This window comes from Mesoplodon bidens, assembly GCF_964165515.1.
Source record: "Mesoplodon bidens genome assembly, chromosome: 7".
Lineage (NCBI taxonomy): Eukaryota > Metazoa > Chordata > Mammalia > Artiodactyla > Ziphiidae > Mesoplodon > Mesoplodon bidens.
The window spans coordinates 111,998,980-112,021,762 of record NC_138164.1 but is presented as its reverse complement, the minus strand read 5'-3'; the positions used below and the strand labels follow the sequence as shown (position 1 = coordinate 112,021,762).

General features: G+C 50.7%; 1 protein-coding gene across 2 annotated transcripts in view; it reads left to right on the top strand.

Moving 5' to 3' along the window:
* CPT1A (carnitine palmitoyltransferase 1A) overlaps positions 1–22,783 on the top strand; it is a 65,630-nt gene that overhangs the window by 5,334 nt on the left and 37,513 nt on the right. The window contains exons 1-5 of one of the 2 annotated variants that reach the window (XM_081241530.1): positions 10,255–10,754; positions 12,492–12,645; positions 15,198–15,337; positions 20,588–20,759; positions 22,672–22,773. In XM_081241530.1, coding sequence (XP_081097656.1) covers positions 12,505–12,645; positions 15,198–15,337; positions 20,588–20,759; positions 22,672–22,773 — 555 coding nt within the window. In that variant the 5' untranslated portion in view covers positions 10,255–10,754; positions 12,492–12,504. Of the gene's footprint in view, positions 1–10,254; positions 10,755–12,491; positions 12,646–15,197; positions 15,338–20,587; positions 20,760–22,671; positions 22,774–22,783 lie in introns of those variants that run through there. The other variant, XM_081241529.1, reaches the window with a different exon arrangement.

Sequence of the window (22,783 nt, the reverse complement as noted above, 5' to 3'; positions counted from 1 at the left end):
CCTGATCCGTGTTCTCCAAAACGTGCGCCCCCTCCCCCTGACAGGCTGCTTCCCAGACCACTGCAGGCAGAGGGCCTGGGTGTTGGCACTTCCCCCAGCCCAGGGCCCACTGGATGTGACATTGAATCAGCTGTGTGTGTTTCTGGGTTTCCACTTCCTGATCTCTAAGGCGGTGCCTCTGACACCTGTCATCCTGTCTCACAGGGGTTTTGTGAGGATCCAGAAGAGGCCAGATGTGAGAGTCGTTTTGAGGGTGTGAAATGAATACAGCTTCCAGCAAACAATACCGTGGCCGCAGGCAGGGCTTTTTTTTTTTTTTTTTTTGGCTGCATTCGGTCTTCATTGCTGCACGCGGGCTTTTCTTTAGTTGCAGCGAGCGGGGGCTACTCTTGGTTGCTGTGCGCTGGCTTCTCATTGCGGTGGCTTCTCTTGTTGCGGAGCACGGGCTCTAGGCATGCAAGCTCAGTAGTTGTGGCACGCACGCTCAGTAGTTGTGGCTTGCGGGCTTAGTTGCTCCACAGCATGTGGGAATCTTCCCGGACCAGGGCTCGAACCCGTGTCCCCTGCATTGGCAGGCAGATTCTTAACCGCTGCGCCACCAGGGAAGCCCCTCAGGCAGGTTTTATGGATACGGCTGCCTTCTGTAGTCCTCAAATTGTAACGTGTGGTTTGACCAGTTCAATTGTACTTCTGGGTGCAAAGGAGAAGCACGTCTGTGGGAAATATGGGGCATCCCCCACAAGGTTTTAGGGACATTTGAGGGAACCACACCCTGGTGGCGAGGAGAGGTTCGGGGACTTCTCTTGGGTGGACGCATGCCTCTCCCAGCCGTTCTCGCTCAGGCCATTGTCCTGATGTTGGCCTGGCCAGGCTGGAGGGGGTCCTTCTGGATTGCCATACAGAGAAAAACACCTGAAGAGGTAGTGCAGATAATTGGGTTAGACAATTATATTGGCAGGTTACGCCTGCCAAGACATTCTGTATTTTCATTCTGTTTTTTTTCGGCCGCTCAGCACAGCATGCGGATCTTACTTCCCGATCACGGATTGAACCCGCGCCCCCTGCAGTGAAAGCGCGGAGTCTTAACCACTGGACCGCCAGGGAAGTCCCCAAGACATTCTGTATTTTCTTTATAAAAATGTGACCCTCGATGACCTTTCCCAGTTCTTCTTCTTGGTGAAATCACATTTCTCTGCATTTAACTGGTTAACCATTACTTGTTGATACAGCACAGTATACGTGTTACGTTTGAATTTGCTTTAGTTACGTTTGAATTTGCTTTATTTTTACAGTACCTCGGTAGGCAGAGGCTGTTGTTTTTCGAGAGCCATAGGAAAAGGGATAATGATTTGGGTTTCCCCTATAACCTGCCTTGACTCCGCATCTTTACCCTGTAAATGTGAACGGTTTATTATGATATACTTCACTGCGACAAATGAACCGTGTGGCCAGTTTACTTAACGCGGCTCTTCAGTGCTCTGTCATCAATTCAAGATGTAGCCATTCATAGATGAAAGTTCCTGCACCTTGCCTGTGCACGAAGCCCTCCCCCAAATTTAAAGTGAGTTCTGAGTCTCATGTTCTTGCTTCTAAGATGCCTCCCTCAGATTAGGGAAAGAATAATGTGTATTTGTTTGTGTACACACTTGCTGAACAAACACAAGAGCACAAGTACAGAGGATCATGTCTCCAAGGAAATAAGGACTGGCCCGTGGTGGGCAGAGAGGTGGGGTGCCCGCGCTCTGGTGGAGAGGTGCCCTTTTATTTTTTCTTCCCGTTACTGCTAATTTTTGCCTGCATCTAACCTCTCACCCTCATTAGCAGCAAAATGGCAGGAATACTAAATACTAAAGAGCAAACAGGAACCTGAGAAGACACATGGACCCCTGGGCTGGTGAAGCCGTTCCAGAACCTTCCTGGTCCTTTCCTTGATGTGCTTCAGGTAGCAGTGCTGAGGTAAACCTGGGTACCACCTTGGTTGTCAAGTATGGCAGGAACATGGTTTCCCCAAGTTGCAGCCAGTCCTGGAGGGCAGCATCAGCTTTGTTCAGCTGAACCCTCCCAGGCGTTGGTCACCAGGCCGTAGAAGACTATGTGGTAGAGGATAAGATAATTGCTCTGCCCGCGGCTAAAGATGATGCCACAGATTCTTCGCCTGCACTGGCTTCTCACAGGAGGTTTTCCAGGGGTGGCAGCGCACGTGTCATCCGGCCTCACTCTGATGAGGGATACAGGCTGTGCTCCTGGAGACCCTGCCAGGTACTCGTGCTGCGCTAAGCTGTTGCTTCCTGTGGGTGACCTTTTCTCAGAGGATTTCCAGCTCAGCTGTTTGCCGCTAGATGAGGTGGATTTTAATAGAAGGCAGGGTCCGCTCCTGTGGGCCTGTGAGCTGTGCAGTTCTAGTGGGAATACTGGAAATACTGCAACATGGGAGTCGTTTTAGAGTTGGCACCCGCCGTAGTTACTGTAGTTTTACTGCTGGTTGCAATCATGTCATTTTGGTCACGACAGAGTGACCTACGTTTGTATCTGTGTTGTAACGTTAGGAATCTTGAGTAGAACTGTGTGTGGAGTACGTACCACCTAACTTGGTAGGTAAGAACATGAGTTTGGGAGTCGGACCTCGGTCTGATTCCCAGCCCTGCTGTTCGCTAGCTGTGACCTTGGGCAAGTTGCTTGACATCCAAGCCTCGGTCTTCTCATTTGTAAATGGGAAGAGCAATAGTAACCAATCCCTAGAGTTCCCGTCAGAATTTAAAAAATACGGATCACGTTGTCTGGCATATGCCAAAGACTTTGGTAGAAAGAATATTTTGTATCTTCATTGTTAAAAGCACAAAAATGAATCTGTATGCCTTACCTATCTGTCCACCGACTACCTACTTCTCTCTTTATCTGTTAATTTCAAGACTGTTTTGAAAGGCTTCTGACAACACATAATTTATTATAGATTATATTATTATATGCTATAAAGACCGTTTTCTTGGAAACCTGCTGTCACATGGCAAGTTTTTATTGTTGGTTTTATATTACAGAGGTGATTTTCACCCCTCAATTTTCCCCAGGCCTGTTTTGAAGTCTGGCCCTGCACTTTACATTGGGTGACCTTTTACCTCCTTTCCTGCTGCCTGTTGCAGAACCTCGGGGGGAGGTGGAGGAGGCCGTCTCTGAAGGAGGCCAGATGCCCTTGAGGGAAACAGGATGTCTCATGGATGACTTTTTAAAAATTAATTAATCTATTTATTTATTTATTTTTGGCCGCATTGGGTCTTCGTTGTTGCGTGCGGGCTTTCTTTAGTTGCGGCGAGCGGGGTCTGCCCTTCGTTGAAGTGCGCAGGCTTCTCATTGCGGTGGCTTCTCGTTGCGCGGAGCACGGGCTCTTGGCGCGTGGGCTTCAGTAGTTGTGGTACACGGGCTCAGTAGTTGTGGCGCAGGGGCTTAGTTGCTCCGTGGCATGTGGGATCTTCCCCGACCAGGGCTCGAACCCGTGTCCCCTGCATTGGCAGGCGGATTCTTAACCACTGTGCCACCAGGGAAACCCCGGCAGGCGGATTCTTAACCACTGCGCCACCAGGGAAGTCCTTATGGATGACTTCTTGATTACATGACCAGTGTTACGATTTGCAGGCCACTGACCTCTGAGGTTAAAGGCTTTTGTTAAGAGGAATTGCTTGTGGAGAAAGACGGCAAAGTGAACACATTTGACAAACAAAGTACAGGCCAATTTATTGGCCAGGGAGTTAGAGGGTGGCATTGGGCTGTTAAAATGAAGGTAGTCTTAACAAAATTGAATGAGACGTTGCAGCATTTCTCCCCCAGATTGTTCACTTGACATTCACTGTTGGAGAACTGTGGGCTCATGGTTTGTTCAGAGAATTCAACAAGGATTCGTGTCCTGGGGAGCTTTACAGCTTATGTTGGGAGCTTAAAGGAATAACTGACAGGTAAAAGTCATTCGCCAGCAAGTGCAGCTGAAATTGCTAAATGTAACTGATAGAATTCCTGTGTTTCAAGAATGTGCATTCCAAGGCAGGCACCTGGGCGAGGGGAGCTGTAAGCTAGGTGTGAAGCAGGAAAAGGGAAAACGAAAAAGGTCAGAAGGCATCCATCCCAGCTATGAGTCGGAGTTCACAGGCCACCGGTCATGGCCAGTGGGCCTGGCCAAAGAGGAGGTGACCAGGAGACTGAGCTTGGGAGGGCCTTGGGAATAGCAGCATAATTCAAGACCGGAAGTGTGAATTTTAAAAATTGCGATAAATAGGTCGTCATTCTCATCCGGAGTGTCTTATTCTGGATCTCGGTGTTTTTCCTGGAGCAGATTAGCATAAGGTGCTTAAGTGCTCTGGCACAGACCTTGGTGACTGTCTCCCTCCTTTAGTGGCCCTCGTGGTTTCTAAGGCGGCACCATCGCATGGTTCCCACGTTCAGCTGGGCGGGCAGCAGCGCCCAGGTGTGTCCCAGGCCGGGAGCTTTGTGCACAATCACCGTCAGGTGGGGCTGCAGGTGGGCACTCTCCACCTGATGCGACCAGAAGTGATTTCTGTCCTCCCAGGGGAAACAAACGGGTCCGTAGCCCCACGGCCAACACGCACACAGAGAGGGCTTTGTTTTCAGCATGTTGGATCAATTTCTGGATGTCTCCCCGCAGCTGGGGGGTTGCTGCCACCAGCGGCCATCTCCAGTTTACTCCCGAGCTGGTCTGGCGGAGCACTGCAGGAGGTGGCCTCACGTCAAGAACAGTCCCCAAGGGGCCTTCTCCCATCACCTAGCCAGACCTCCGGCAGGGAGGAGCAGCCAGCCTGTGCTCCCAGAAGGTTCTTCCACTGTCCCCCTGTTCCCTCCAGTTCAGAATTCTTGTCCGAGGGCCTCCGGTAGTTGCCCAGTGATGATTTGCCAGAACAACCGAGTGCAGAAGTGGAGACAGTTTGTGTGTTTTCTTCTCCAGCCTCCCGAGAATCCGGGGCACAGGTGCACGTTCTGTGGGTGGGTCCCTGGGGAAGCCACATCTCTCCACCCAGGTGGAGTGGTACTGGGGGAGAGGGGCAGCATACCTTCCCAGAACAGCAGGTTCTGGTGCTGGTCCAGCACGGGGTGAGGGATGGAGTGAGGACTGCCCTAACCCGTCCGCGCCCCGGCATGGCAGGCGGTTGGAGGTGTTTCAAGGAGAGAGTTGGCCGGGAGGATGCGGGAAAGATGCAAAATGGGTTTTCAGTTGACTTGTTTTTGGCATCAGTGTAGATGAGTTTGGAGAGAGACTCATGTGCACAGATACAAGGCAAAGGCCTGGGCAGGGCCTTGTGGGTGGCTGAATCCCGGGTGCAGAGGGGCTGGAAGAGGACCCTCAGCAGATGAACTGGTAAAACAGTCTATGTACCTGGTGACCTTACCTGGGAGGAAGAGGAAGCTGGAGAGGGGACCGGCACGTGGACACTCAGGGTTTAGCTGCACACCGTGTGTGGGCATGGCAGAGCCCGCGCCAGCCCAGGGAAGCCGGGAAGGGGGTGCCGCCCGCTCGCCTGGCCCTTGGGGCCCTGCCGTACCCTTCTTTAAAAAAAATTTTTGGCTGTGCTGTGCAGCATGCGGGATCTTGGTTCCCCAACTAGGGATGGAACCCGCGCCCCCTGCAGTGGAAGCACGGAGTCTTAACCACTGGACCGCCAGGGAAGTCCCCTAGCGTGCCCTTTGCCCTCATCCTGGAAGGTTGAAGGGGTGCAGAGAAGAAGCTGTCCAGGGTAAGTGGCCCGGATCCAGACACAGGCCCCAGCCTGCCAGCTGGCCCCAGGGCCCTTCCTCTCCTGCTGTGTTGAGGTTCCCAGCGGCGCTGACAGTGACAGGACAGCCGTGCCAGCCTGGGCTGGCGCGCCTCGGGGCTCCAGGGATGCGGACCGGGAAGGGAGAGTTGGGGAGAGGGCAGTCTCCGGTCCACATGGCACAAGTATTAGTATCTGTTCCTTCCGGGAGCAGATATGTAGGTGTGATTCCTTGCTCTCGTGTGTTGGCAGTATCTCCTGCTGTAAGACAGAAAACATTCTGCTGTATTAATACAGTAAAGTTCACTGGGGCTCTTTTGCGGTCCTCATAATTCCTGATTTTCCACGAGTTTATTACTGGCGTGCCCCCTTGCACCTGGAGCAGGTCTGGCCTCTCCCCCAGCTTCACCTGGAGGTGGTTTGCTCACAAGGCAGGTAGATTTGCCAGCAGTGGGGAGGCCATTCCTCAGCAGTGGCCCTTCAGCTCCAGGCACTTTTGCCAACTCTGCGGGGCTGCCGACCTGAGTGACTTCAGGGAAATATCCAGAGGAACAGCTTGCCTCTCTGTTGGCAAGGTTCGCACCATTCTCATGGTGGTTTTCAAACTCTGGTCTGGAGCCCTCCACCCAGGAGGGCCAAAGGGAGGAAGAAGAGGGTTGAAAGGCTTTATCCAACAACTTTTCCTGTGTGTTTACATTTGAAGAAAAAGGTCCCCATTTTTAGAGATGTTAGGGACCCTCTGGTTGAGCGACCCACAGGAGATGCTTCATTTCCAGGGGCCACGGTCAGCCTTTGGGAAATGATGGTAGCTGTGTCTTCATCAGTTACTCCAGCTGCTGCTTCGGGGCGACTCCAAGGTGGGAGAGGCAGGGCAGTGCGTTCAGGCTGCACCCACACCCACCTGGGTTGGGTGGAAGGTAGGAGCTGGGGGTATGACCCGCGAGGGTGCCCCAGGTCGGGGAGCGCAGTGACCCCACAGGCAGCCTCGCCCTTCCTTTCTTGTTGTTTCTGCAGGTGTGGTTGGGTGGGTGAGCAGCTATTTCCCTGTGGTGTCTGGGGAGCTTTGAAAGTTGGTCTCTGGGTGTGAGATTTAGCACCGGCTGCAGTGGATACGTGTTTTATTTCCTTAAACATACTTTAAGCAATTATTAGAGCAGATGACAAACATACAGAAGAGACACAGGCGAGAATTCTCTGGCGGTCCAGTGGTTAGGACTCTGTGCTTCCACTACAGGGGGCACGGGTTCGATCCCTGGTCAGGGAACTAAGATATCCCACAAGCCATGTGGCATGGCCCCCCTGCCAAAAAAAAAAAGAAGCACAGGCATAAGGATTCTCACTTGGTCACAGCCCAGCTTCACCAGTTCTCACATATGGCAATTCCTACCCCTGTCCATCCTTCCCCCACCTCCAGTGGTTTTGAAGCAAGTCCCAACATGATAAAAGATAAAAGTGCATTGGTAGGGCTTCCCTGGTGGCGCAGTGGTTGAGAGTCCGCCTGCCGATGCGGGGGACATGGGTTTGTGCCCCGGTCTGGGAAGATCCCACGTGCTGCGGAGCGGCTGGGCCCGTGAGCCATGGCCGGTGAGCCTGCACGTCCGGAGCCTGTGCTCCGCAATGGGAGAGGCCACAACAGTGAGAGGCCCGCGTACTGCAAAAAAACAAAAACAAACAAACAAACAAAAGTGCATTGGTAAATATTTCAGTATGTATCGCCAAGAGATAGCAGCTCTTACCGTTCAATTAAAAAATAGTTTTCTAAGTTGGTAAAATGTGTGCATGTTATATTTGAAACAGTTGTTTTCAGGCACCTGCAAAAGGTCTCATCCTGATGAATTATAACATACAATACACCATATGTTTATATTTCCATGTGTATTGGTGAAGCAATGCATAGAATTTAATTTGAATCACAAAGTTGGTGATTTGACATTAAAAAAAGACAGCAGCTCTTTTAGAAAATAACCACCATATCATGTGACACCTAAAAGCATTTAATAGTAATTCTTAAGGTTATGAAGTAACAATTGTTTAAAGGGGTCCTTAGTGTGAATGCAGAACTAGGCCCACATCGGGGGAAAGGAGTAGTAACGCCCCCCTGAATTACATGTCTGAGGAGAGAAGGTTCAGATGCATGAGTGTTAAATAGATACCACTTCTGTTTCATGAGACAGAGGTGTTTGTGTGACAGCTTTATTGGGAGATCATTCACATCCCATACCATCCACGCACCTCAAGTGTACACGTCAGTGATTTTAGTATATTCACACGTATGTGCAGCTGTGACCCCCATCAATTTTGGGACATTTCATCACCCCCAAAAGAAACCCTCCTCTCCTTAACCCCACCTCCCCCCGGCCCTAGGCAACCACTACTTTCTGTCTCTGTGGATGTGCCTGTTCTGGACATTTCCCATAGATGGAATCGTACAATACGTGGCCGTCTGTGTCTGGCTGCCTTCACTCAGCATCATGTTTTCAAGGTTCACCCGTGCGGTGGTGTGTGTCAGTGCTTCATCCCTTTTTATTGCTTGTAAACAGCATCCTGTTGTATGGATAGGGCATATTTTGTTTACCCCCGTTCATCAGTGGGAGGGTGTTTGGGCTGCTTGCACCTTTTGGTTATTATGAATAATGCCGCCGTGAACATCATGTACAGGTTTGTTGTGCAGACACATGTTTTCATGAGCATGAGCCTAGGAGCGGAATTGCTGGGTCGTGTGGTAACTCCACATTTGACTGTTTGAGGAGCTGCCAGACTTTTCCAAAGGGGCTGTGCCATCTGACATCCCGGCCAGACGTGCACGAGGGTTCCGATTTCTCCACATCCTCTCCAGCGCCTGTTATCGCCCCTCCTTTTGATTATGGCGGTCCTGGTGGGTGTGAAGTGGTATTTTACTGCAGCTAAAGCTCTGCATTGTCCTGGTGGCTGCAGGGGGCAGTATTACAAGGCTGCATGTTTCCAAGTGCGAGGCTGTGGATGCCAAAATCGAGGGTGGAATTTTCACTCGATAGATTTGCAGAGGGAGCGTCTCAAGCCCTTGTCATCCGGTTCACTAACTCCTGCTTCTGGCTCAACTCAGGGGAGGCGGGCTCACGATAGTCATCCTGGCTCCTGCAAAACTAGAAAAACAAATTGTCCACCTGGAGGGCACTTAAGACTCTTCTATTTGGTTTTTAGTCTGAACCAATCAAAACAAGCAAATCACTAGTTAAATTTAGAGTTTTTTCGTTTTTTAAAAAATAATTTTTAGGGACTTCCCTGGCAGTCCAGTGCTTAAGACTCCACGCTTACACTGCAGGGGGCACGGGTTTGATCCTTGGTGGGGGAACTAAGATCCCACATGCCACGTGGTGTGACCAAAAATAATAATAATAATAATAAAATAATTTTTATTGGAGTACAGTTGATTTTAAATGTTGTGTTAGTTTCTGCTGTACAGCAAAGTGAATCAGTTATACATATACATATATCCACTCTTTTAGATTCTTTTCCCATGTAGGTCATTACAGAGTATTGAGTAGAGTTCCCTGTGCTGTACAGTATAGGCCCTTATTAATTATCTATTTTTCAGAGAGTTCTGATAAAGGCCTCCAGAAACGGAGGCTGTAAATATCCTTTGTGTGCCCCGGCCCGGCAGAGATTAGCTCCCCGAGCAAACACCGGACACATACCTTTGGAGAGAATTGGCTACAAACACTATATTTAATCTACTGCCATTAATAATCCCTTCCTGTTCTGCACAAAGCCCTTGAAAGGTTTTAAAAATCATTGAGGGACTTCCCTGGTCGCACAGTGGTTAAGAATCTGCCTGCCAGTGCAGGGGACACAGGTTCGAGCTCTGGTCCGGGAAGACCCCACATGCCACGGAGCAACTAAGCCCGTGAGCCACAACTACTGAGCCTGCACTCTAGAGCCCGTGAGCCACAACTACTGAGCCCGCCTGCGTGCCACAACTACTGAAGCCCACGCGCCTAGAGCCCGTGCTCCGCAACAAGAGAAGCCACTGCAATGAGAAGCCTGTGCACCGCAATGAAGAGTAGCCCCCGCTCGCCGCGACTAGAGAAAGCCCGCGCACAGCAATGAAGGCCCAACGCAGCCAAAAATAAAAATTAATTAATTTTAAAAAATCATTGAGGGGCCTCCCTGGTGGCGCAGTGGTTGAGAGTCCGCCTGCCGATGCAGGGGATACGGGTTCGTGCCCCGGTCCGGGAGGGTCCCATATGCCGCGGAGCGGCTGGGCCCGTGAGCCATGGCCGCTGAGCCTGCGCATCCTGAGCCTGTGCTCCGCAACGGGAGAGGCCACAACAGTGAGAGGCCCGCGTACCGCAAAAAAAAAAAAAAAAAAAAAAAAAAAAAAATCATTGAAAGGGTAGCCAGTCACATAAATTTATTTGCTGTGATGCATGCTGTGCAGAATTCTTATCTTTGTAAGACCTGCTTCGTGTTCACCCCAAGGCTTTGATGGGGGGAGGGGTTGAGTTAACCTTCAGCTTCTGGAAAAATCTTAAGAGCCACCTTGGGTAGCTTTTCGAGAAATGGATTCCAGCTGTTGGTTTAAAATGTCTTCAACATTTTAAATTTACCTGTAGCGAGCTTTTGCTTAGAGATCGTGCTGCTTTCAAATGGGATCTGTCTTCATAATTAACCAGGCTCTGGATGTTTGCTCTGTGCCAGGTAAATAATGTGTAATTTTTTTTTTTTTTTTTTTGCCCACGCCGCACGGCTCGCAGGATCTTAGTTCCCTGACCAGGGATCGAACCCAGGCCCTCAGCAGTGAAAGCACAGAGTCCTAACCATTGGACTGCCAGGGAAGTCCCAAATAACGTGTAACTATTCTTGAATGCTGGGCAGCTGGCACCAGGCCAAAGTTCCGTGAGTGGGATGCAGTTTCGCTGACTTGCTTTTTTCTTTCAAGGTCATCCAAGCAGAGATCTCAGGTGCCCATCCCAGCCACTTCCTCTGCCCCAGCATCTCCACGTCGGTGCCCCGGTCCACCCCGGGGTGAGTGCACCACTCCCACCCCACCCCACGCTGTGGCTCTTCTGTGTGTGGAGGCTCCGTGGAGCCCACACGGTTCAGGCCCCAGCCCCAGGGCACCTCCGAAACCTGTCTGGAGTGAGTCATCCTCCCTGTCCCCAATGTTCCCACTCTGGGCCACGCTCTCCTGGAAGACCACCCCAGCTTCGTACTGGTCTCACTTCCTCACCCCATCTGCCCCTGGCTCCAAACAGCAGCCCGAGTGGTCTTCTTTAGAACAGACACAGACACAGGAACTGACGCCCCTGGCTCACAGCCCTTGGATACTTTTCCATTGCCCTTAGCATGAAACCCGACTGCCTCTGGGACTTCCCTTTCTGAATTTAGCGCCCACCTTGACCCCAGCCACCCTGTACCTCCAGCCCTCTCACAGGTCTGCCTTCAGGCCTGAAAGTCTTGCCCTCTGGCCGATCCTTCTCCTGGGCTTCTGTGTCACCTGGAAGGTCCCCTCTGTCACTCCCTCTTCTTTCCGCCCCCTGTCTGAGCTGCAGGAGGGCAGGGGGACCTCCATCCTCCCCACTGCTGGCACATAGGAGGCAGTCAGCACACGCTTGTTGAACAAACCAGTGAGTGAAAGTTGAGATCATTTGTCCTGATTTGCTGAAGACTAAGCTCGTTTGACTTTTGTAACTGGGTATCTCTGAAACCACCTTACCCTTGATTTTGACGGGTCCAACGTCTGCCCCCAATAGGCTTATTACATGGGTAAAAAAAGGAAACATAGCATGCGATGGGGATACACACACACACTCACAGTGTTGGATTTTTATTCTGGTTTATTCTGGATTTTTCGCTCCTCTTTATCCACATGTGCTTGCTGGCACACGGTTTACGAGGAGGTGGTGCCATCGCCCGCCTTCAGAAGGTTGGCAGAGGGGCCGGTGGTGGGGAGGCCAAGAGGGAAGAGGTGAGGCAGGAGCCCGCCAAGGAAGAAGGTGAAGGGAGACCAGATATGCCCAGCGGGGGAAATGAAATGCGCTTGCCTTTGCCAGGCGGGGAAGCCCGCAGGGAGGGCCAAGCCTGCTGCGGGGAAATGTGATACTGGCTGTTGACAGCAGTTTGATTTCTACAGCCTCTGAGGAGGAAGGCCCAGCCTGTCTTGTCCACACCCCACCTCCCCCTGAGGGTTCTGTGCGTCTGGTTTTCATGGAGTCCTTTGTGGAGCCTGAAGGGGTTTCTCGGGCAGCCCCACGCGCACCAGAGGCCAAGGTGTTTGGTGTTGGTCCTGTTTTCCCACCGTTGATCCCTGAAGATAAGGGATCAGGGGCCATTGTGGACGCATTTGTGGACTTTCTGTGCCAGCCTCTAGGCTGGCTGGTGGGCGGGAATGGGATTTGCCTCCCATTTGCAGGGCAAGTTGCTAAACCGCCCCGGGCTTCCTGGGTCAGCCGGGTGTAGACTGGGCGGCAGAGTTGGGTGGATGGCGGGTAGTGGAGGGAGGAACGTGGGGTTCCCGCCCCTGGACTCAGCTAATCACCCAGCGCCTCTAAGCAGAGGCCGCAATTGTCTGTATCTAGCTGGACCAGCAGGGAAGGGGTGATGGCTAATCACAGAATCGGGTGTGTTAATGAAAAACTTGTAATCTATCAAATGGGAGGAAACAGTCAGATTTCAGAATGGATTGCGCTTCTCTACAAGTTAGAGGTTTTCTAATGTCCAGTCAGTGCCCCTCCGTGTTACGTTCTCCCCTTGTCTTTTCAGGAGCTCCATAACCATGGCGGAGGCTCACCAAGCCGTGGCCTTTCAGTTCACGGTCACTCCCGACGGAATCGACCTCCGGCTGAGCCACGAGGCCCTCAGGCAGATCTATCTGTCTGGACTTCATTCCTGGAAGAAGAAGTTCATCAGATTCAAGGTTTTCAGACACTTGCTTCAATCTGTACAGTATTCCCTTTATTGAAGTTTCAGTGTGTCAGAGTGGTAGTTGATACATCATGTATGTTTCCGTGGTCCTTAAGGCTTGTGAGACACTTTCCCATGGATTGCCTCACTGAATTCTTGGAGAAATTCTGTAAGGCAGGTAGGGTGGATGGGGACCCTGTAGGGCAGGCGAAGAAATCAGGACTCGGAGGGGGTAAGTGACCTGCTTGGAAGAAGCAGAATAAAGGCTAGAATCCATGTCTCGGCTCCGAGTCCAGAACCCTTTACACCTTTTAGGAAAAGGGTTGTTTTTCAGCTGTGTGAAACCGCAGCGAGTTTAACAGCAGTCTCACCAATAAAATAGTCCAGCGTTGAAAAAGATGCACGTAAATGCAAATACAGTTAACTACTCATGTTCTCAATTCTGTTTACCTGCAAGAGTGGACATTTATTCACTGTTTTTAAGCACGTGTCTTGTTTTTAATTCACTTATTTTAAAAATTACAAAAGTCATGAACATGCATGTACCCTTCGCTTAAAACTTCCCCAATTTTGCTGTTTAGGGAGACACTGCTGGGGAAGATCCCCGGGGTGTTCCTTACCTGCTGCTTGTAAGAATAAATCCTTCCTTTTCCCGAAAATAAGAATCACAGAAGGACAAATGCATGTTTAGAAAAATTCAAACAAGACGAAAGTGCACCAAAAGCATCTGCCCCCCTGTTCCCCAGTTTGTGTGTTTGTTGTCCAGTTTTCCCTTCAGAGGGCAGCTCCGAGGCGGGCTGTTGAAAAGGGACTTCCCTGGTGGTCCAGTGGGTAAGACTCCACACTCCCAATGCAGGGGGCCCGGGTTCGGTCCCTGGTCTGGGAACTAGGTCCCACATGCATACCACAACTGAGTTCACATGCCGCAACTAAGGAGCCTGCAAGCCGCAACTAAGACCCGGTGCAACCAAATAAATAAATAAATATTAGAAAAAGAAAAAGGCCCAGGAGCTAGGGTGGATGGGAACAGTGACCAGGGGGACAGTGGGCCGGCCCCTGGGACCTGGCCTGGCTGGACAGGTGTTCCCGGGCTCTGCCGGAGGGGTCTGGGGCCCCGTCACGCTGGTCCCTTGTGGGCGCCAGCAGCATGACCCACCCGAAGTGGAGGAGGGCGCCACCTACAGGGGAAAGTGCCCTTTGCGCTCCTGACCTTGCTGGGACGCCTCCTTTTACCTACGAATGGAGGAAAGTAGAAGCTTGAGTGCCCCGGTGTGGCCGTTGTCTTAACCCAGTGGAGACGTTGTTCCCAGACTTTAAAAACCTTGTGGTACTGCCGAGGGGGCAAAACTAACGTACAAAAACAGACAGTGCACAGCGAGGGTGCATCCTAACCACGTGGTTCCTTAGGGGACCATCTGATGCTTAGAGGAAGCGGGGGCAAGGCTGGCAGAGTTGCTGCCGGGTCGGGGGGTGTGGTGAGCAGAGACCTTTTATCTAGAAACGTCCTCCGTACATTTTAATTTAACGTATGTACCTGTTTATTTTATAAGAATGGTTCAGAGAACACCAGAAGGCCCCTCTGTGCCCAACAACGTTGTTTAAAATCTTTTGTGATTCTCCATAATAAGAATAACATGTAGGGATGTGTAAGTCTCTTCTGAGAGGATTCAGATAAAGCTTTGAGAGTTTTTTAATCTATTATCTTAACTATTATCAAATCAGTCTTACTAAGATGGCTTCAGTAAGATTTTAAAAATTTTTTTATTTATTTATTTTAAATTTTTTTTTAATATTTTGCCTGCGCTGCGTGGCATGCGAGATCTTAATTGCCCCACCAGAGATCAAACCTGGGCCCCCTGCATTTGAAATGCAGAGTCTTAACCGCTGGACTGCCAGGGAAGTCCCAAGATTTTTTAATTGGAAGTTTTGAAACATACGCAAAAGTAAAGAGGGTAATAAATCCACACTGCTCGTTTCCCATAGCTGTCAACATTTTGCCAATTTTGGGTTTTATGTCTTCCTTCCCCCTCCACTGCTACTGTTTTTTTTGAAGGTAGGCTGGGGGAGCTTTGGCTGAAGCATCTAACGGCAAATTCTCGACATGGAGTGAGGTTTCCTGGAAATACCTCGGGTTGAACGGTGTCTGATTCAGGAGCCGCAGGAGGGATGGTTTTGGAGTTGGGGGGTGTCTCCAGGCATCCTGGGTGTAGCCTGTTGGGGAGAGGACATCGTGGTTGGCAAGGTGGCCAGTATCCTGAGTCAGTCTGGGTGAAGCTCGGGAATTTGTATGTTAAACTAGTGCTTCGGGTGAGTCTAATGTTCTGGGGTCACTTTCGGGGAGAACTGTTTTAGGGAGGGTTTTGGCTCAGAAGTAGAGGAAGGGAAGGAGCTGGACAGAAGTTGGAGCAGCTGGGGGCCGGAGGCTCTGGGGAACGTTTCCAGTAGTGACAGTGTGGCCGCTTAGCTGCCCCTGTGCGCAGACCCCCCACCCCTCCACTGCCTGCCAGCTCACGGGCCCCCACCACCAGGAGGGACGTTGTTCATGCTGTGCGTGTCTGCGTTTAGAATGGCATCATCACCGGCGTGTACCCGGCGAGTCCCTCCAGCTGGCTCATCGTGGTCGTGGGCGTGGTATCAACAATGTACACCAAGATCGACCCCTCTTTGGGAATAATTGCAAAAATCAATCGGACCCTTGACAGGACGTAAGTAATCCTTTCAAATCTCCAACGGTCTAGGGAGTTATTGACTTTTTTGTTGCTGACGTTTTTATGTCTTCTCACACATCATGGCTGTTGTGGATTCAGTTGGAGGCTTTTGCTGTGGTTGTCATGTCGGCTTTCTCCCCGTGTCCCGGACACGGGGAAGGTCCCCTCGGGAGTTTGGGGACCCTTGTGGCCCTTTCTCTGGAGACCAGGGACAAGAAGGGCAGGCTTGGTCCCGGGGTACCCGCCAGGACATGTCAGGGCCCAAGGTGGGGGCCAGCAGTGGCAGTCAACTTAGCCTGGCCAGGGGGACCCTCAAAACGAATTTCTGCCCCAGGAGCTGGTTCTGGACAAGGTCTTTTCCCTGCACTGGGGTCCGTCCTGGAGTTCTGGGACCCCGGGAACTGACTGCTGTCGGGGGCTCTGGGGAGACCTCAGCCCCTCAGCTCCCTGTCTGATGATTGGCTTAGAACACCCGGGGGACCCCAACACTCTCTCCTGGTTGCTGTAGATTTTTCTAGGAGCTTTTTTAATACCATGATATTCGGCAGGGCGGGGCCTTGGGTTGATATTTTTCTTGCGAGGTACGTGGTGGCTGGGGTCTCATGCCAGAACGTTGGCCGTGCCCTCGAGGGCATTTCTGGAGCCCCTCTTTCTTCCCTCCGGTCCTGGGGGTGGCCCTGGCTCCCGTGTAGCCTCTCCTGCCGTTTGGCCCCTGCGCTGCAGTGACCTCTCTCCCTGGGGTCTCCGACATGAAAAAGTGAGGAAATGTTCAGAGATGCAGATTCCTGCCCAGAGTCACAGAGAGGGGAAGTGGGGAGCTGGAATCCAGAGCCAGCTCTGCGTGGTCGGACACCGGTGCTTCCTTCAACGTGCCCTGAGCCTCCCCTCGGAGAACCTTCTTGCCAGGCAAACGCAAAAACACAGCACCTCTGGGGGCTTCCCTGGTGGTGCAGTGGTTGAGAGTCCGCCTGCCGATGCAGGGGACGCAGGTTCGTGCCCTGGTCCGGGAGGATCCCACATGCCACGGAGCGGCTGGGCCCGTGAGCCATGGCTGCTGAGCCTGCGCATCCGGAGCCTGTGCTCCGCAACGGGAGAGGCCACAACAGTGAGAGGCCTGCGTACCGCAAAAAAAAAACCCAAAAAACCAGCACCTCTGCCTTATTGGTGTTTGAGTGGCCAAATGATGGGACATACACAGGTCTGTTTCCATTACCCCATTTGTGATGGCAGCCCTGGCTCTGGAAGGCACATTTGAAATGTTTGGTTTGGCTGCACCAAGCAGCTTGTGACGGGATCCTAGTTCCCCGACCAGGTATTGAACCCGCGCCCTCGGCAGTGAAAGCGCCAAGTCCTAACTGCTGGCCCGCCCGGGAAGTCCCGTGGAAGGCATATTTTTATCTTCTGGTTGGAAAGTACTCGTGCCTCCAGCTCAGCTGTGGCTGTCCCCTGCCAGACCTTTGATCCTATTCCTGTGTTGCTTGTTAACACCGGAGGCCATCGTAGGTCTGTTACTAGAGAAGTAATAGTCCCCATGTCTTCGTCCCGTGCTTGGGCTTTGCTTTTTGCGCCACGGGTTTTGGGAGGCAGGTGGGGTCTGTGAGGGATGGGGTGCATCCCAGGTGTGTCCACGGGATCCCTGGGCCGTAGCTACCGGGTCACGGCTGGGCCTGAGCTAAACAGATGAACTTCTGGGCCTTTTACTAAATCAGTTGGTTGTTTGGATTTAAATATTGTTCTTCCAGAAAAGAACAGGAAAGTAATGTGGCAAAATGTGACATAAAGGAAAGCTCCCAGCTCAGGACTGAATTTGATTCTGATCACTCTCAAGAAATGATTAAGTGGTTTTCAGTTAAAGGTCGGAATCTTCTTAACATTGCTTTGAGCGGGTGCCCCTCACTCCTGAAAGCTGCTCCTAATTCATGGTGTCCTGGGATACACGAGAGTCACCGAGAGTCCAGCTGAGTCCCTTGGAGCCTCCAGCCACCTCGTGATCGCTGGCTCCTGCCTTTATAAGTGTCCGCAGGGCCCAGGATACAAAGCCCTGTCATTGCAGTGGAAGCACGCCTGTGCTGGACGCCTGCCCGACTCCTTGGTCTGCCTGGGGGCCGGGAAGCCAGGCAGGGACCCTGTCTCTCTCACCTCCCTGTCCCAGCCTGTCTCTTCCCCTCCTTTATTTCCGGGGAGCCACAGGCCTGCCCCCCCTGCAGACGGTTCACCTCCGATTTCCTGCCTACTTGGGTTTAACACAGTTTTTTTTTTTTTTTTTTTCTTTTTGCGGTATGCGGGCCTCTCACTGTTGTGGCCTCTCCCGTTGCGGAGCACAGGCTCCGGATGCGCAGGCCCAGCGGCCATGGCTCACGGGCCCAGCCGCTCCGCGGCATATGGGATCCTCCCAGACCGGGGCACGAACCCGTATCCCCTGCATCGGCAGGCGGACTCTCAACCACTGCGCCACCAGGGAGGCCCAAACACAGTTTTTAAATTTACTTTTGAGCGGGGGCAGTCTCTTTGCACTGGATTGTATTTAGAAGTGTTGCCTATTTAAAGCCCTTTCTAATCTGGGTCTTTATAAGATTTGTTTCTTTGTCTCTAAACCAATTGCGGTAAACTGGGCCATCCCTGGCCCAAATTTAGAAAGACCAGGTGAAGGGGCCAGCGTCTTCCAGGTTCAAGGGCTGTTCTGCAAAGTCTTCCTGGAGAGGGTTCCCAGTGTCCTGAGGTTGCAGCTTCCCTGAGTGCAGGTGTACGTCGTGCTCTGTGTAAGCCCATCCCCTGCATCCTCGGAAGGGACACGCCCTTTAACAGAAAGCTATTAAAGCTGATGCTTGCTGTCAAAGTGCCTGTATGCATATATATAAAAAATGCTGGGGGACTTCCCTGGTGGTGCAGTGGTTAAGAATCCACCTGGCAATGCAGGGGACACGGGTTTGAGCCCCGGGAAGATCCCACATGCTGCGGAGCAACTAAGCCCGTGCGCCACAACTACTGAAGCCCGCGTGCCTAGAACCCACGCTCTGCAACAAAGAGTAGCCCCCGCTCGCCGCAACTAGAGAAAGCCTGCATGTAGCAACAAAGACCCAACACAGCTGAAAAATAATTTTTTTAAAAAAGAAAAAAACTTAAATGCTGAACACATCATTTGTTTGTTAATGTAAAAATACTACTTGATTTTTGTGAATCAAGTGTGTGTGTCTTTTCCAAGTTCAGTGACATAGGACTTAGAAATCTAAAACATAGATTGTCTGAAAGACAGGTTCTTAAATCCAAGTTTGCTTGTAGATTAGACTATCAGAAAAGAAGATAGAGGTTTAAAGTAGAGACTACAGTTAAACTTGAATGCAAGAATTGACAGGTTATAGAAAGATATGTTTTGAAGCAGACTTTTTGCCAGTATTTTACTTTTTGTTTCTGTGTTAGTGAAGTAAGAGAAGATGTTTAATTGGTGGTTTCCAAATATTGGCGAAACCTTTAGGTTAAGGATATAATTGACATAAAACATTGTATTAGTTTTTAGGTGTATAACATAATGATTTGATATATGTATATATTGCAAAATGATTACCAAAGTTTTGTTAACATCCATCACCAGATATAGTTACAAACTGAACATGTTTTTTAGATTTCATTATAACTGAGATTGTACAGTATGTGTCTTTCTTTTTTTTAACATTTAAAAAAGATTGAAGTACAGTGAATGTATGATATTGTGTTAGTTTCTGGTGTACAGCAAAGTGATTCAGGAATATATACATATATATATTATAGTTTTCTACATCTGTGAGTCTGTTTCTGTTTCATTAAAAAGCTCGTTTGTGTCATATTTTAGATTCCACATTTAAGTGATATCATATGGTATTTGTCTTTCTCTGTCTGACTTATTTCACTTGGTATAATGCCCTCAAGGTCCATCCATGTTAGCACAAACAGCAGGATTTTCTGCCTTTTTTCCTCGCCGAATAACATTCCACTGTATTGACGTATACCTACCGCCTCTTCTTTATCCATTCATTTGTCCACGGACACTCAGGTTTCCATATCTTGGCTGTTGTAAATAGTGCTGTCGTGAACATGGGGTGATTTCACTTCCTTCAGATAAATGCCCAGAAGTGAAATTGTTGGATCATATGGTAGTTCTAAGTTTACTGTTTTTTTTTTTGAGGAACCTCCATACTGTTTTCCACAGTGGCTGCATCAATTTACATTCCCACCAACAGTGCGTAAGGGTTCCCCTTTCTCTGCAACCTCACCAGCATTTATTATTTAAATTATTTTTATTTTGAAAATATATTGTGGTTTCTAAAACTACAGCCCACAAAGGTGAATGAGTAGCTGCATTTCTTTTTTTTTTTTTTTTTTTTTTTGCGGTACGCGGGCCTCTCACTGTCGTGGCCTCTCCCGTTGCGGAGCACAGACTCCGGACGCACAGGCTCAGCGGCCATGGCTCACGGGCCCAGCCGCTCCGCGGCATGTGGGATCCTCCCGGACAGGGGCATGAACCCGTGTCCCCTGCATGGGCAGGCAGACTCTCAACCACTGCGTCGCCAGGGAAGCCCTTCTCATTTTTTGAAGTCCCATCTTTACCGGATAATATATTACTTTCCTTAGCAAACGAAAACATTTTCTCTGTCAGTTTTCGATTTAAATGATCATTTTACGTCATCAGTTTCTACATTTATTCATGGTAAGTGTTCCTGCCCAGATCGAAAACAAGCTCTTTTGATCTAAATAGTTGAAGTAATAGTTGTGCCAGTTGATCTGCGTTTCTTATACATCCTGGTGAAATCCCAAGGTGTGTTTAAGGAAAAAGCGTCCTGAGCAGCAGGAAGGGAACGTGCAGGATGCTGCCGGCTCCCAGCCCAGGAGAAAGCAGGTCAGTCTGGGGCTGAGCTCTCATCGTGGACGGACCACCGCCTCCCCCATACCCTCCGTCCTCATTCCTAGGCCTGGAGGAAGTTGTCCATGCTCCCCAGTTATGCAGATTAGCCTTGGTTTGTTTCGAGGACCAGCAAAGCAGATGCGGCTGGTTCATCTCGAATCCAGGAGAAAGATGGCTGAGTCTTTTGAGAGTTGGCTTAACACGGGTTGTCGTCTCCCTGATCAGGCCTGACTCCAACTGGGGTCTGTGGCCTCAGCTGTGTCCACAGGAGACCACCCCACCTTGTAGCACGTGGCGCCTCTCGGCGCCATTGCCCGTGGCCTCCTTTCCACGCGGACGAACCTGTGGCTTGTCTGGTCTTGTCTCGGCAGTAGCTACATGTCCGGCCAGACGAAGAAGGTGGTCAGCGGCGTCCTCTTCGGCACGGGCCTGTGGGTGGCCCTCATCATCACCATGCGCTACTCTCTGAAGGTGCTGCTCTCCTACCACGGCTGGATGTTCGCCCAGCACGGCAAGATTAGCCGCGCCACCAAAATCTGGATGGTAATGCAAACTCACTGCCAGTGCACAACTGGTGTGGATGTTTTTAAACCGCTCTCTCGAGGTATGCCTGGCATCTGCGAAGCTGTAGCTCTTTCACAGCTTGATGTGTTCAGAGATAAGTGTGCACTTGTGACGCCTTCATCACTGCCAAGGCCACAGATTTACCCACTCTCCAAAAGTTTCCTCGGGCCCCACTTACGCCTCTTGCCTTTGGCCGTAAGAGCATTTAACATGAGATCTGCCCTCTTAGCAAATTTGGAAGAGTCCAGCACAGGAGTGTTGGTTCCAGGCCCGATGCCTTAGGGTAGGTCTCCAGGACGTGCTTATTGTAACTGAAACCTTGTCCCTTTTAACCATCCCGCAGCCCCGTGTCCCCCAGCCCCCGGCAGCCCCCATCCCTCCTTGCTGCTTCCATGGTTCCACGGACCTGTGAGACCACGCAGGATGTGTCCTGTGCCTGGCTCATCCGTCAGCTCCACATCTGGTGTGGGAGGCTTTTACTTCTGAAAGGAAGGTCCTCGCTGGGCCTTTTCCCCTGGGTGACTTTTTTTTTTAAATTAATTTTTGTTGGGGTATAGTTGATTTACAATGTTGTGTTAGTTTCAGGTGTACAACACAGTGAGTCAGTTATACATATACATATATCCAATATACATATACATATATCCATTATACATATACATATATCCATTCTTTTGGAGACTCTTTCCCATATAGGTCATTACAGAGTGTTGACTAGAGTTCCCTGTGCTCTACAGTCCCCTTGGTGACTTGAGCGTTGCCCTGTAAGTGCCAGAGAGCTGATTCAACGTGCCTCATTGTTTGGGCCAGAGGCTCTTTTTCTTTAACGATCTTAGTGTGTTCTGAACATCTGGTATTAATTAATGTCTGCTGGGTTTCTCATCCAGGTCACCCATCAAATAAAAGCGCCATCCGTCCGCTTCTTTGTAGCTTTTCTAACCTTAGCCGACCGGTTGACCGGGACTCCCTGACTCACCCTTAGCTTCTAGTACCTTCCATCAGCTCACCTCAGCCCTTAGTCTGCCTGTCACTTACCAGCCATGTGCGTGGATGTTTGTCCCGTGATGGGTTCATCGGTGGCAGAATGCTATCCCCTGGGGCTCCTTGTGAAAGGAGCAGGCACCCTCGTGCCCAAGCCCACCGTACACCCTGGGCTTCACTCTTTCCCAAACCGACTTCCTGCTGTTGCTTGGACGTAAGATTTCTGATTTCCAGACAAGTAGAATTCAACTCCCAGGAGAGATTCTGAGATGGTTTCCACACTGTACAGAGCAAGGTAAACGACCGTCCCCAGGGTGGCCTTCATGGCTGGTGTCCAGGTGAGTCCCACCTGCTCTTCGACATCAAGAATCACCCCCCTGTCCACACACACACTGTGAGCCCTGGAAGTTCCTTTGAAGTCTGGTCAGCATGAGATGACCAGTCATCACAGCAAGTTTAGATCATTCCAGACTATAGCAGGCAACTATGTGCCATCCACCAGGCTTGATATTGACCAAAGGGGCTGCACTTGGCTCCAGGTCCAGGTCCCTCTCCCAGCCCCGGGAGCCAATCCTGAAAACGAGGGCCTTGCAGAAGTAGGTGGGTGGAACTTACCCGCCATGCAGAAGTGCAGTCAGACCCAATGTCAGGGTGCCTGGGGAACAGCACCGCCGGGACAGGGCAGGACGTCTCAAGGCATCTGTCAGACGTAGGGTTTCATTCACCCTGGGTTTTATTTGGGGTTACTTGTTTGCTGAGGCCTGCAAGTGTAGGGGCAGAAAATGGACTAGAGGAAATGAACCAGCACAGAAAATCAGTCCACGGTCGGCAGGTTGTATATCCTGGAGAACTGGTTTCGGATCTTTGACAGAGCTCGTCTTTGAGAATGTACCTTTTTTTTTTTTTTAAGGGTATGGTCAAGATCTTTTCAGGCCGCAAACCCATGTTGTACAGCTTCCAGACGTGTCTGCCACGCCTGCCGGTCCCAGCCGTCCAAGATACCGTCAACAGGGTAGGTGCGG